Source organism: Epinephelus moara, chromosome 22, assembly GCF_006386435.1.
Source record: "Epinephelus moara isolate mb chromosome 22, YSFRI_EMoa_1.0, whole genome shotgun sequence".
In the NCBI taxonomy this organism is placed as follows: domain Eukaryota; kingdom Metazoa; phylum Chordata; class Actinopteri; order Perciformes; family Serranidae; genus Epinephelus; species Epinephelus moara.
The window spans coordinates 23,938,393-23,951,829 of NC_065527.1; the positions used below are offsets into that span (position 1 = coordinate 23,938,393).

A 13,437-nucleotide genomic window follows, 5' to 3' on the forward strand; every position below is an offset into this window, starting at 1 on the left:
CCGTCCTGCTGACACCACAGCCCGTTTCACACACCCCTCCACCTCCACCTCCAGCTCTTTTCCAATTAGCCCTGCGGGACGGAGGGATGAGACGGGGGTGGGGGTGAGGGGGGTTGTTGCTCGGGCAGACGGCTATGTTCTTTAAACGCCTTTTCTTAGGGCCGGCAATATGGTGTGTGCCACTAAACTCTCCTGACGGAATTTAATGTAATTAAGGGATTACAGTGCTGCCGCTCTGAGGCTGGAAATATTTACTACTATACCGACGACGGAGGTGTTTTCATGCTTTGGTGCACAGTCAGGACGTGGGGTGATCTGACCGGGTCTTACAGCGTTTTAAAACCCTCCGTTTTGACAGCATAGATTAATCTGACAGTTAGTGGGCAAAGGAGATTTTCCGTCGAGGAGTGGAGCGCTTTACGCACAGCCGAGACGCACAAGTGGAGATGACAACAGCAAAGTCTAAGAGGATACACTGATATCTTTGGGGTTTGGTGAGTTTAACATTTTCATCATATTACTGTAAAGCAGAAAGTGGGCGTTTGCTACATGTGCATAAAGTGCTGCAAGTTAATTTGATTCAGTTTTTTAATATTATTTTGTGTAAAACAAACGTTAGACATGTAAACAAGGACTGCAAGCTATGCTGACACAGTGTGATTCTGCATCTTTCTTTAAGCTATTAAACACTGGAAATATCCATCAACTTAATATTATACTTGTGGAATTTGGATTTTTTTACTGTATTGTGCCCTAAAGTTAAATTTCAGGTGGTAACCTCTGTATAACATGGTTCTGATTTTACTTAATCATTTCCTTCTTTGCAGACAGTTCCCAGAGGCTCTAAAAAAGAAAGGCAACCAACTTGTCGAAAACCTTTTACTGTTATGTCTGTCTCCTCTCTGCCGGAATGGAAACAACTCCTGCTGGAGAAAAAGAGGAAAGAGGAGGAGGAGCGAGAGAGGAGAGAGAAAGAAGAGGAAGAAAAGTTGGCCAGCATGCCCGCCTGGAAGCGAGGGATCATTCAGCGGAGGAAGGCGAAGCAGGACAGTTTGGGTGACAGGGAAAAAGAGAGAGATGTCTGTCTGCTGCAGGTGGACGTCAGATCTGCATCTGATGGTCTGAGTGACACAGACAGCCTTGTGATGGTTAATTTGGGAAGCGACATGTCACTGAGTCCAGATTCAGGGCCATGGCTGGATGGAGATGTCAAACCAGCAAGTCAGGTGTCCGTAGAAACTATTGTCCCAGTTCATGAAAACCCATTTATTCGCACGCAGAGTGCATGGAGGAAGGGCAGGGATGCAGAAGGAGGGAACGAGCCAGAAGTCAAGGAGAGGGAAAAAGACAAATTGAGCCCCAGGGGTCAAGAGGGGGAGTTGGGAAGAGGAAGAGATATAGAGCTGAAAATAGAGAGATTCAGAGACTTAAGTGAGGGACAGGAAAAAGAAAGGAGCAGGGACAGGAGTCAAGGGAGAGAAAGAGAGAATAGCAACCAGTGGAAAGAGTCAGTTAAAGATACAGCTAGAGAGCGGGAATTCCTCAAAGTAAGAAAAGATGAGGAGGAAAAAGAAACAGATCCACCAGCTAGTGCATTTTCACCCCACGTTCCTTGTCTCCGGACCATCCGTGCCGACAACATCATCATCATTGAGCAGGACAGGAAAGGCAGTGACGAGAGAAGGGGTAGATGGAGAGAGATGGAGAAGGAGAGGCCCGAGGAGGAGCACCAGGGGAAGAGAGGGATGAAGATGGACCTTAGGGAGATCCTGGCTGGAGGGGGAAGCATCACAGAGATCCGAGCTTCTGAGGTTCTGATCATAAAGCCCTCGGCAAGCCCAGAAGAGAGGAGTCCAGAAGGAGGAGGAGCGAAAGGTTCGAGTAGAGAGGATGGAGAGAAGTGCAGCATGGATGGGAGGAGGGAAAGTTTGGGCAGGGAGCTCAGAACAGACATGTCCTGGCTGAGAGAAAAAGAGAAGGAGAGACCGTGGGGCCAGGCAACAGTTATCAAAGATGACAGGAAGGACAGTTTGGACGATAACGTATTCGTTGATAGAGGAGGGAGGGTCAGTCAGCTGCTGAGTAAATTCGGACAGCACCCCAAGCCTCCTGCTCGATCCAAAAGCTCTGATAATTTCCTGCGACCTGGGAGGAGAAAAAACTCAGGAGATGAAGATGAGCAATCTGAGGTGGATGAGAGGAATCTGCTGCTGAAAGGTGTACCGAAGCGTTCGTTTAGCTTCTCCGAGCGGGTCATCTGTGCTGAGGAGAACGGTTTAGATAATGATAGGTATAACGAGAGGAAAACACGTGAGAGGATACATTCAGACAAGAGCGTAGGGCCATGGGTCGACGTCGCAGGCTTGGGGAAAGAAACCACAGCAAAGGTCAAACCCGGCTGCACATGGCTTTTAGATAAAGACCGGTTTGGAAAGCATAGAGATGGACATTTAAAAACTGAGGATGAAAAGGTGGAGAACATGCAGAGGAGAAATGAAGCAGAAATGTGTATCTCCATCCCACACAGGAGCGAGGTAAAGAAAGTGGAGGCTGTTGTCATGAGGGCTGCGGAGAGGGCAGGTGATGCAGATGGAGAAGAGGGGTTCACAGTGGCGTCAGTCAAAAACACAGAGGGAATCTCGTTTGCTAGAAGAGTTGCGATCAAACAGGACGGGAAAGCAAGAGCTGAGAGAGAGTTGAAGCGACAGTCAGGTGAGAAAGGTCTAGAGAGGGAGGTGAGTGTAGAAAAAGATGCAGAGTTAGAAGTGAAAGTTTGCGACAAAAAGGTGTCCGATTTTCAGAGGGACGAGGGAAGCACAATCCCACCTGAAACTTTGCAGAAAAGTCAATCAGCATTCACAGAGTGCTCCAGTCTGCTCTGTGCTGTCACAAATAGAGCAAGAGACCCCCACAGAGGGCCGGAGTGGGGTGGTGCAGGGCCACAGGGACCTTACCTACACTCTGTTTTGTCTCAACACACAGAGGAGCTTATAAGTAAAATAGAAAAAATTGGAGATACAACTGTTTATAGCAATGAGAAAGGAGAAAGATCTTACAAGGCTGCGTATGAAATGACCAAAGGGTCAGATCTGGATGTTGGATCAGACAACCTCATTCATGATGCAACCCCAAGATCTCCAAAAAGGATTGCACCCATGGGAATCTCCCCAGGTCCCCTCGAGATTCAGATCCCCAGAAGTGTGTTTTATGTTGCAGAAGAAATGTTGGAGAGAAAAAAGGCCGTGGGTCAAAGCGACGAGGGGCAAGACTTGGAAAAAGGTAAAGGGGTTGAGCGGAGGGATAGCTGGAGGATCGGGAAACCCCTGAGCCGCATCGAGTCTCTGCGAGAGAAAATAAGACAACGAGAGCTGGAGAGGCTGAAACAAAGAGAGGCACAAGATGGAGGCGGGACTGAAGGTACAGAGATAAATGACACTCAGACAGCCAGGGACGAGAGGGGAACTGAAATAGAGAAAGAGTGGGACTCTGCAGCTCATATGCGGAAGAAGCTGGGCGAGGCGGAGAAGGGACAGGAAGATGCAGCAGTGCAGACAACCACGGCTGCATTTGACGTCACACAGGAAGTCAGCGTGTTGAAAACCTGCCCTCAACTTCCTGTTTCTGTCCCACACTCACAAGCTGTCAGAGAGGAAGTAACAAGCGCCACTGCTGCCTCTGAAGTTACCTCTGACAGCTTCCAGATATCTGAGGATGAAGACGACCCCCTCAAACATGTGGAAGAAGAGCTGAGGTGCCACAGGGGCCAACACGAGATCAGAGAAGACGAAAGGGAGAAGGAGGAAGAGAAGGAGCTCTCAGAAGAGGAGGTAGAGGAATATACATCCCCTCTTGATCCTGTGCAGTCTGTCTCCCCTTTGCCATCTCATCCCAACTCCCTCGCAGCCATGAGCCGGATCTACAACTTGGAAACTGTTGGCTCGAGGTCGGGCTTGTGTCTGAGGGAGAGGACTGTGGACATCCCATCAGTGCACCTTGTTAAAGTGAAGCCCATCATGTCAAACACTCAGCAGGGGGACAGCAAAGCATTCTCAGGTGAGGACATTTGCGGGGTTCAGACAATACAGCGACAGATAGAGCAGTTTCAGCTGAAAGAGCAGGAAAAGTCTTATACGTCACCAAACGCTCCTCTTAAGGACAAAGAGACAAAAGGGCAGCAAAGCCCCAGAGGAGTGTTAAAGCACCAGGTGAAGGACAATGCCAAGACCTCAGAGAAAGATAAGGAAACACCAGGAACGAACCCCAAAATGTCTCCTCGGCGTGTTTGTTCTCCGACATCTCAGCTCAAGCAATGTAGCCAAACTACCACCATCAACCCCTCATTTCTCAGGAGCCAATCCCCGGACAATACTTTGAAACCCTCAGATTCTGCCCCGACGCCAGCCTCCTCCCCAAGCTCCCCATCTCCTGCCCAGTCTCCTAGTATTTCTCCATCTCCAACCCCATCGCCCCCACTCTTCTCCATCAGGAGTGCATCTGGAGGCCAAGTGAAGAGAGGTGCCACCATCACAATCACCCCAAAAAAGCCTGCAGGAGGAGGAGGGGGAGGAGTGACAGGGCCCACGGCAGCAGCGTCAAAATCTGCAAAGACCTCATCGCAGCAGGCCCAGGTGACCTCTGCAGCGGCTGAGCCAGCGAAGAAGAAGTACCCTACAGTAGAGGAGATCGAAGTGATTGGCGGATATCAGAATCTAGAGAAATCGTGTCTGGTCAAGAAAGGAGGGACCCCAAAAAGGGTGAGTAGAAACTGTGTTAATGTAAGCAAAATAACATTGTGCATATGTTCTACATAGAGCTCTGCAGTTACTCCACCAAAACAGAGTTTGTGTGAAGCGCACTAAGTTTGATTGATTCAACAAACGTACCTAAACACAAAACATGACTTTTAGCACCAACACTAAACAAAAATCATTCCGCTACATGATAACTCACAAAGTTCACAGACAAAACAACGGTCTCTTTTTGCTAGACATGTGTTCTTCGCAAATACAACATGCTAAGGTTATTAGCACTAGCCTATCCCATTTTGCATAGCAGAAATTAGCAGAGGGGCTAGTGGATTTTCCTCTGCTTATATGAAGCCAGAAACAACAGCAACATTTAACAAAAGTAATGTTACAAAATTTAGCTCCATTGTGACTCACAATGACTCACATTTCTACATAAACAACATGCTAAAGTTATTAGCACAAGCCTATCACACTTTGCATTGCAAAGGCTAGCAGAGTTTCCTCTCCTCATAGGGAGCCAGGATAATTCCTCACAGGACTTAAGATGTTATTGTGTGATGGCTTTGTTGTGTTCACAATTTATTGTCTCTTATCTCTGAAATTAAAGTAAATAAAAGTTTCATTTCCACTGAGGGAAAAGATTTTCAGCTCACAAAAATAAACAGAGGGTCTGTGTTGCTGCCACATGTAGGTAGATTTTTGGGGTGTAGGGTACGCGTCCACACAGAACGTGTGCTGCGTCTGCCAGTAATTATAACATTTCATGTTGCAAAATGGCAAACTGGAAGACTTCTGAATTTCAAAATATTGTCCGAGTAAGCCAGATTTCAAAAGACTGGCGCTCCCACGCTTTCTTAAGTTCATCAGAGGTGGTCCAGAGGGCATCACCTTCCCTCGTTGTCAAGCAGAATTCCCTCACTCCTGGGAGAACATCCCTTTTGATTGAGAAGTACGATCACAGACACCGACCTAAGCCGGTTAAAGCCTTATCAAGCACGACATCTTGATTCTTAGCCATAAAATCCTGGCGTCATCTGCTTTGCCATTTGCCTGTGCAGTCTCTTTCCAGACTTTTGACTTTTACCCTATGATCATGATCTCACCATGCATATTTTAGCCCAACATGTGGACATTTTTTAGTTTTTGGACATTTATTATTGACACACAGAAGTGCAGACAGAAAGTGAAAGCAAACTGATGGTTGCTTTGTTCACTAATCCAATCCTGCACCTGAATTGCGGGTTATAATAAGTGACAAGTGTTTGATGGAACACCCTTTAGTTAATGCTTCTGTAGCAGGCTTCAGTGGAGTCAGAAAAGTTGAAACCACAACAAGAAGCAGCCGACTTCTTCTTTCTTTCTTCTACTTTTAACCCAACGTCACATGTGTGAATGCCTGTGAAGGCCACGCTGGTATTTACAGTAATTCAGTCTGAGTAGCGTTGACTCGAACTACAAACGAATTTCACCGGAGTCAAAGTTCATGTTAGGACTTTCTGTTTCCTCTTTTTTTTAACTTTTCCTGAATCCAGTCCTTGTTTGAGAAAGAGTGGGAGAGGAGCTCTTATGTAATAAAGGGAGCAGAAATAGACTGCCTGTCCTTTATAACACCGTCCTGTGATGATGATTCTGACTGTGTTTGTGTTTCACTACAGCTGACTGCCTTTCAGAAGAATCACATTGTTTTCTTTATGCTTTTTTTCCATGTACGAGTTGTTAAACTGCTGGTTATTTCCCCTCAGTCGGTAACTGAGTGTGCTGCAGACTGCTTCCTTGTTCCCTTGCACCAATTCTGCCATTTTTGTTGAGTCAGCCCTCTCGTCCTCTCAGACAAACCTCTCTTTGTGTCTTCTTGGCTGTGGGTTTGGTTTGTTAGACTGGAGTCTTGGCAAAGTCATTTTAGACCACGCTGACCCTCCACTGCACGGCTGAGCGTTCCTGACAGCAGGCAGGCAACTCTTAGTTCGACGTGGGTGAAGTGGATAGAGAAAGAAGTGAAAATAACCCGATGGTGGTCTGAATAAGATGACAGTTTGACAGTCATACTGAGAGGATTAAAGGCTTTTTATTTGGTTTAACAGAAACTCCCTGTCACACTGCATGTTTTTGCTCATTTCCTCTTTCAAACTTCTACACTTCCTCCAAACAAGACACGAGGAAGTGACACGGTGCCCACTTTTAAATCGCCAAATGCGACTCAGACACCATCTGTTTCAAAAGATTCGACTGACACACAAGTGAAAGAGAAATTCATATTTGATGCTGCTCTCTGTATGTATTTCTCCAGCTCTTGATAGGCCCATTACTGTGGCCTCTAATTAAATAAAAATCTTTTATCCATAAGCACAGTCCTCTTTTAGCCGCCTCTTTAGTGGCCACTTCACGGCGCTGATTCTCAGACCACCTGTCGCTCTCTCGTTGATGCCCTTCAGACTGTTTGACGTCAGGCCTCCTTCCCTCCCCCATGTGAACCCATGCCATCATGTCACAGAGGGGGGTGACTTGCTTGTCCTCGTCTTCCTCCTCCTTTATATTCCTCTTCATATGTATGCTTTTACCTCAGACTCTCTCTCCATCAAATTTATATTCCAAGCAATCTCTTGCATGCTTTTGAAAGAATTTTAATATTGTCTTCTCGAATAATAAAAGCTTAAATCGGGGGTTAGTCTTATTCAAAAACCCCTCTGAACTCAGATTGAAACTTTACTGAACAAGCAGTATTGAGCCTGTGAAGAAGGGTTGTCAAACATTAATATAAATACTAACTTCCTGCTAATGACAACTTCCCTCTTTCTCTCTCTTATTCTGCTCGTTCAGCCTCAGTCTTACCCGGTGCCTCTACTGTCCTGCTGTGTTAGCCTTGGTTAATCGGGTTCAGGGAGGGAGGATTAGCCTCCTGTGCTTTAGCATGATTCGCCCAGCCTCTCTAATGCAGAGCTATTATCTGCAGTCCTCTGCAGACAGCTGCTGTCAGGGTGAAGCAGCGGTAACTCGTACAGTATGCGCAGTGTGGTGGTTGCACATTTCTGCACCTCTAGGTGTGTTTACTTCTGTTCACATGGAGGCTGTTATTATAAGACACGCTGTGGATGTCCTGCACAGACCCTCGTTCTGTTTCCTGTTGGGTCTGTTTACATCCTGCTGACCTTGGAGTAAACAAACTCCACACAAATATACGTCAGGGCCTCATTCTCCTTTTCCAACACTTCTAAACCTCTAAACCAAAAACTGTTTATGCTTTTGCTGCCATTTTGTTTATCTATGTCTGTCACTGTATAATCAATCAGTTAGTCCATGTGTTCAGTCAGTAAGTACTCTACAGAGGGAGTATTTCTGCTGTGCTAAGCCTCATGCTGTCAGTTAACATTACACTGACGGAGCACAAACATCTCACAGAGACAGGCTGAGACCTCAGTGCCTCAAAGCTTTGTTTACATTTGACCATATTACCACATGCAAGAGGGAAAATCAGTTGGTATAGAAGGAATACTGCTGCGATAATTCATTGTATAATGAGCACACAAAGTGTTTGAAAAAGCTTGGTAGCCATATGTTCCTACATTTTCTTTGCATTACTTCACAGTAAAGCAGACTAGGGATGCACCCGTCTCAGAATTATGCCACTCGGATCAGTTTTGGTTGTTCAATTTGAATATCTGACAAAGAAAAGCCAAAAACTGTATCGTCTTAAGTTACTGTGAGCTGTAAATTCCCAACTTCTACGCAGAAGGCATAAAATAACATAATTTTCGGAGCCTGACCATGCAAAGCCTCTCCTCCTCCTGGCAGCTGCCTCTGTGTCTGCAGCAGGTTGTACCAAAGAGCAGCGTGAAAGTGAGGAGCGCACACACTGCAGCAAAATCAGGGCATCAAAACATCCCCAGAAGTACACTGCACATTAACTAACCAAACAAACAAAAATGACTTGGAGTAATCTCAGTCGACAGAGAGTTCTCCGACTGATGATTTAAATTTCAGATGTTCAGGCGGCAGCCATAAAACAGACATATTCTTCTTTAAACTTATGCTTTATTTTTTAAGTCTTCTCATAAGAAATTACAGGTAACTTTTTCAGTCCTCAGTTTGGTTTAGGCAACAAAACTACTTGGTTATGGTCAGGTAAAGATCACAGATGTTGGCTTTGAGTGGCACAAATATGGAGGTAAGAAGGGGTCTGCAGTTAGGTTTAGGCAACAAAACTACAGCTTTGAGAGGTACAAACACAGCTGGAGAGTCAGAGGATTACTGCTTAAAAAACATCTGGTTTTGAGTGGCAAAAACGCCCCAATGTTGCTGTTTGTTGATCTCAAATACTGCTCTCCTGGGTCAAAGTCTGGTATCTGTTGAACCCATCCATCTCCCTCCCACTCCACCTAAGCAAAATTCACGCTCTTTAAACTACATCTGTTGCTCTGGGCAATGGGTTTACATTGAAGTTGGTGGAAAGCCCTGTGCGTCCCACACAGATACTAAACAGTGCCTCGTTATATGATGCTGGGGGCACTGCCCAAGTGGCACATTTTGATGCCCAGGGAGTGAGACCAGGCTAAAGCTGCGCTTACTACAGAGCATACTATAAAACACAAAACAAGTAAAACACGGGACGAGAATCATCAGATGTTTTTTTGATGATGAACCTTATTTCCAAATGGTACATGTGAGGTTGTTGTAGGTTGAATATTTTTGCCTCCTTTGAGTGGCTGTCAATAAAGTTTGTTAACACAAGACAACTAATTAAAGACCCACAACAATGAAAGCAAATTAGAATATTCATTTGACTGGATAAATAATCCTCTCTTTACTCACGTCTACAGGGAAAGGTGTGTTTCGATGAGGACCAGCTGGAGCAGGTGTGTGAGTACCCATCAGAGACCTCCATGCTGGCATGTACCCCCTACCCTCACGACCTGTGGAAGATCGAGAGGCCGCAGGGAGAGGAGGCGCAGGAGGAAGAGGCTGAAGTGGACGGAGGAGCAATTGTGTCCAAAAGCACAAGGAACGTGGGGATTGCAACAGGAGGGGGTCTAAGAGTGGGTCAGTGTCACCCCCTTCTCAAGAAACACAACGTGTGATGAGTGAGATTATGGATTCAGATTGTTTTGCCATTCATGATGTCTCACTGTGAAACTGTTGATAGGTTTGGACTTTTTACAGGCTAAGATGGTGTTTCTTTTCTGTTTATTTTCACTGTGTTCAATTTTCCTTAAATGATGGGTCTGGCAAGATACTGCGATTTTGTTATTGTCAACAAATCCCATGAAAAGACCAAAATCAACAATGAATTCTTGTATTTCTTTTGGAGTCACAGCCTGATTTAGCTGTTGTTTCATACCAAAGAACATGCACTGTGGTTTTATTTTGAGTCAGTCCCACGTGTCATTAGCCCCTTTTACACTGCCTCTTCAAGGCGAGAATGTTGTGTCGTTATTATGCCTTGCCATTCTGTATAAAAGGTACAATCGCGCAATTTGGGGTGACATTACAACACACAGTTGTCTCGCCTTTAAGCCAGTAGTAACAGCATTGAATCGCCGTCTGTGTAAAAGGGACTGCCGGCAGGACACAACCACTGACAGGACGAGTTTGACATGTAGTGTGTGCGACCCACCATTGGGAGATTTACTTAGCAGCTAGAAGCAGTTAGCAGCTAACTCAAAGAAAAAGAACAGCAGCTGAAAATGTGCTCCTTACCCTCGGTTCAAAGCAATGAAGAGGCTTCGTTCTGGCCCTATTGCGGGATCACTGTGTAAAAGGGGCTATTAATAGCCTAGTCATTGCCACAACAAGTGCCCAGCTGTTTTAGTACATTATGGAGCCTTTTTAAGGTTTAACCATGTAATTGTGACCCTTTTAAAAATATATATATATGTATAAGTGTTCAGAAGTAGTTAATTGGTCTGGGGCTGAGGCCACAGACTGGTTAGTAAAATAAGAAAGAACTAGGAGACGGACTAAACTCTTATCAGTCACAAAAGTTCTCCAAACTTCTTTTTATTTTATGTTCACCATGCTCATTATTTCCCCCTTACTTTTTGTTCTCAGGAATAGATATCATTTCAGTGTTGTAAGGGGGAAAAAACCTCTATGAGCTAGCAGCTAACAGACAGTTAGCAAGCTAAATGTCACTCATGAGTTTGATTACTAATGTAACAATAACTTTACAGTTTATTCAACAGATGTTTGTACCACTGACTCCTGTCTTATGTCTGTTTGCAAACCATTTCTCTTGTGTGGAGCAGTCCTACTCTGACATTCATTTTACGTAATCAGCTCCGAGCTGTCACTGGCTGAGAGGCTGGGTACAGATTATCAGGGCAGACATATAGAGACAGACAACCTTTCACATTCACACCTACAGGCAATGTAGAGTCACCAGTTAACCTAATGTGCATGTCTTTGGACTGTGGGAGGAAGCCAGAGCGCCCAGACACAGGGAGATCATACAAACTCTGCGCGGAGGGTCTCCCCCACCCACGGATTTGAACCCTCTACCTCGGGTTTGAACCAGGAACTCTCTTGCTGTGAGGCAACAATTCTCACTGCAGCACCACTGTGCCACCTCAGAAGACATTAAATAAAAGTTGATGGTACAACATCTAATCAGCTAAAGGTACATTAGCTCTCTCCATTTTAGAGTCTTAGGCTAGATTTTGCTGGGAAATTTTGTCATTTTAAACACTGGTCTTTTCCGGGGATTTATCAACAGTAATATGGATGAACGCCAGCCGTCAGTAAACAAACTGACCAGTTTTCAGAGTTTTTGCAAATGTTAGCAGGTTAGCAGCGTGGGCAAGCTTGATAAAGAGAAGAAAATAAACAATTCCAAATTGCAACACAACACTGGTTTTAAATGCAGCACTGCCAAATGTAGGTTTGGTTACAATGTTAAAAGGTTATTAGAGAGCAAATGGAATGGTATGGTTGCATTTATGGTCAACACAAAGCCATAAATGTCACTGTTGGTGAATGGGATGAAGTCAGCTCCAAAGATGTAAAATAAAATAGAATAGAAATCCTCGATTCACCTAATTTACCTTCCATTTCCGTCTCTCTGTCTTCCAGATGAGTCTTGTCCTCGGTAGAAGCCAGTCAACTTCGCCAAAATTGCCCATGTGACGAGATCGCCAACATTTTGTTGAGCGTTCATTATGACATGATTTTTATTGTTTTGTTCGGTTTGAATTGTTGAATTGGCTGTTTGTAATCCTTGTGGTGTTATGTTTTTATCTAGCATCAGAATGAATGAGTGTTTTGGAAGACATGTACAGTACAGTTTGATTTATGCAGTTGAACATGATTGTGTTTGCTGGGGGAAATATTTCACCCAGTTTTATTTTCAGGGAAACTGGGGGAGAAATGTGAATGTATAAATGCGGTACATACTATAAAAGTCCCTCAGGTGTGCACTGGTGGGCGCTGAAGGATCACTTGTCTATGCAATATAATGATAAGATTTTATTTTTTAGTTTGATAGTTTCTTTTATGTTTTAATTACTTTCTATATTTAAGTCTGCCTCAGCACAGAAGAGTGATGTTTATATCATCTTGTTTCATGTGCCTGCTGGATTTGCCCATACAGATGATATAAAGATCAATTTATTTAGATATTTGATTTTTCTTGTCTGAAGCCTTTTTGGAAAAACCTCCTCTCAGTGGGTGCTGAACTTTGCAGGGACAGGGGTGGTGCAATCTGTGCAGGACAGTTAAAGGTCTGTGTGTTTTGTGGGGTCTAATTTAAGCCTTACTGTTCACAATGACAACTCTGGTAACAGCTCATGTTTATGGATACAAATAAAGGGACTATTTTGTTATTTCTGTGTGGAAGTGGAGAGAGCTCTGTGAGTTAAAGTCCCTGAGAGGAAGCGTAGTTGATAAAAATACATATAAACAATTAACAGATTAACTTTTTCATTTTGCAGCTGCTATCAGACTTTTGGCTGTATTACATTTATAATACAATACACATATAATATACAGAGTGTTTCCTGTTTGTAAATTAATATTTTAATTGGTAAGAGAAGAATAAATTCCATGCAAATTGTTTTTTCTATGATGGTGGAAGAAGCTGGCTTCAAGAGAATAAATCTAATAAATATCTCTGCAAACAGTTTTGTCTCCTCTTTTAATTGTTTGTGATATTTACACAGGCTACAGTAAAGTGTTTCTCAGCTTTTTGATCACAATAATGGTGAAATATTCTAAATATATAAATTATATACTGAGATGAAGAGTTTGTTCTTGACCTGAGAAATAGCATTATCAAATAGCACAGAAAATTATCACAACAATGTTCTTTGTAGCTTGCCTGGAGCTTTCAAATGTATCACATGGTCTTACTCAGCAGATGGAGTTTCCCAGCTGTCATGGAAAATTTGCAGACACACATTGTTGAGTGCATTGGAATATATGTATCAAAATGAGCATATTACACCTAAGAAAAACTTTATGAATTGAACAGTGGAAAAATAAATCAAAAATCTTCTTATGTTGAGTGGCATATCAAATCAGTGAAGACAATCTATCTAAAAAAAACTAAGTTTGAGAGGGGAAAACATGGCATAGATTCCACAAGGTGCTGGAAACATTCCTCAGAGATTTTGGTCCATCAAGGTGCTGGAAACATTCCTCAGAGATTTTGGTCCATATTGACATGATGGCATCACACAGTTGCTACAGATTTGTTCTGATC

General features: G+C 43.9%; 1 protein-coding gene across 1 annotated transcript; it reads left to right on the top strand.

The window, feature by feature from the left end:
- The first annotated feature begins 335 nt into the window (after positions 1-335).
- Positions 336-12,855, top strand: ppp1r18 (protein phosphatase 1, regulatory subunit 18). Its single transcript, XM_050035207.1, has 3 exons — positions 336-494; positions 828-4,754; positions 9,563-12,855. Exons 2-3 carry the CDS (start codon positions 888-890, stop codon positions 9,818-9,820), a joined length of 4,125 nt encoding a protein of 1,374 aa, XP_049891164.1. The 5' UTR covers positions 336-494; positions 828-887; the 3' UTR covers positions 9,821-12,855.
- Positions 12,856-13,437: the final 582 nt, after the last annotated feature.

Coding starts and splice junctions, on each gene's coding strand:
- ppp1r18 (XM_050035207.1), top strand. CDS start 888: ATGTCTGTCTCCTCTCTGCCGGAATGGAAACAACTCCTGCTGGAGAAA. Junction 4,755..9,562: donor AAGGAGGGACCCCAAAAAGG/GTGAGTAGAAAC, acceptor TCACGTCTACAG/GGAAAGGTGTGTTTCGATGA.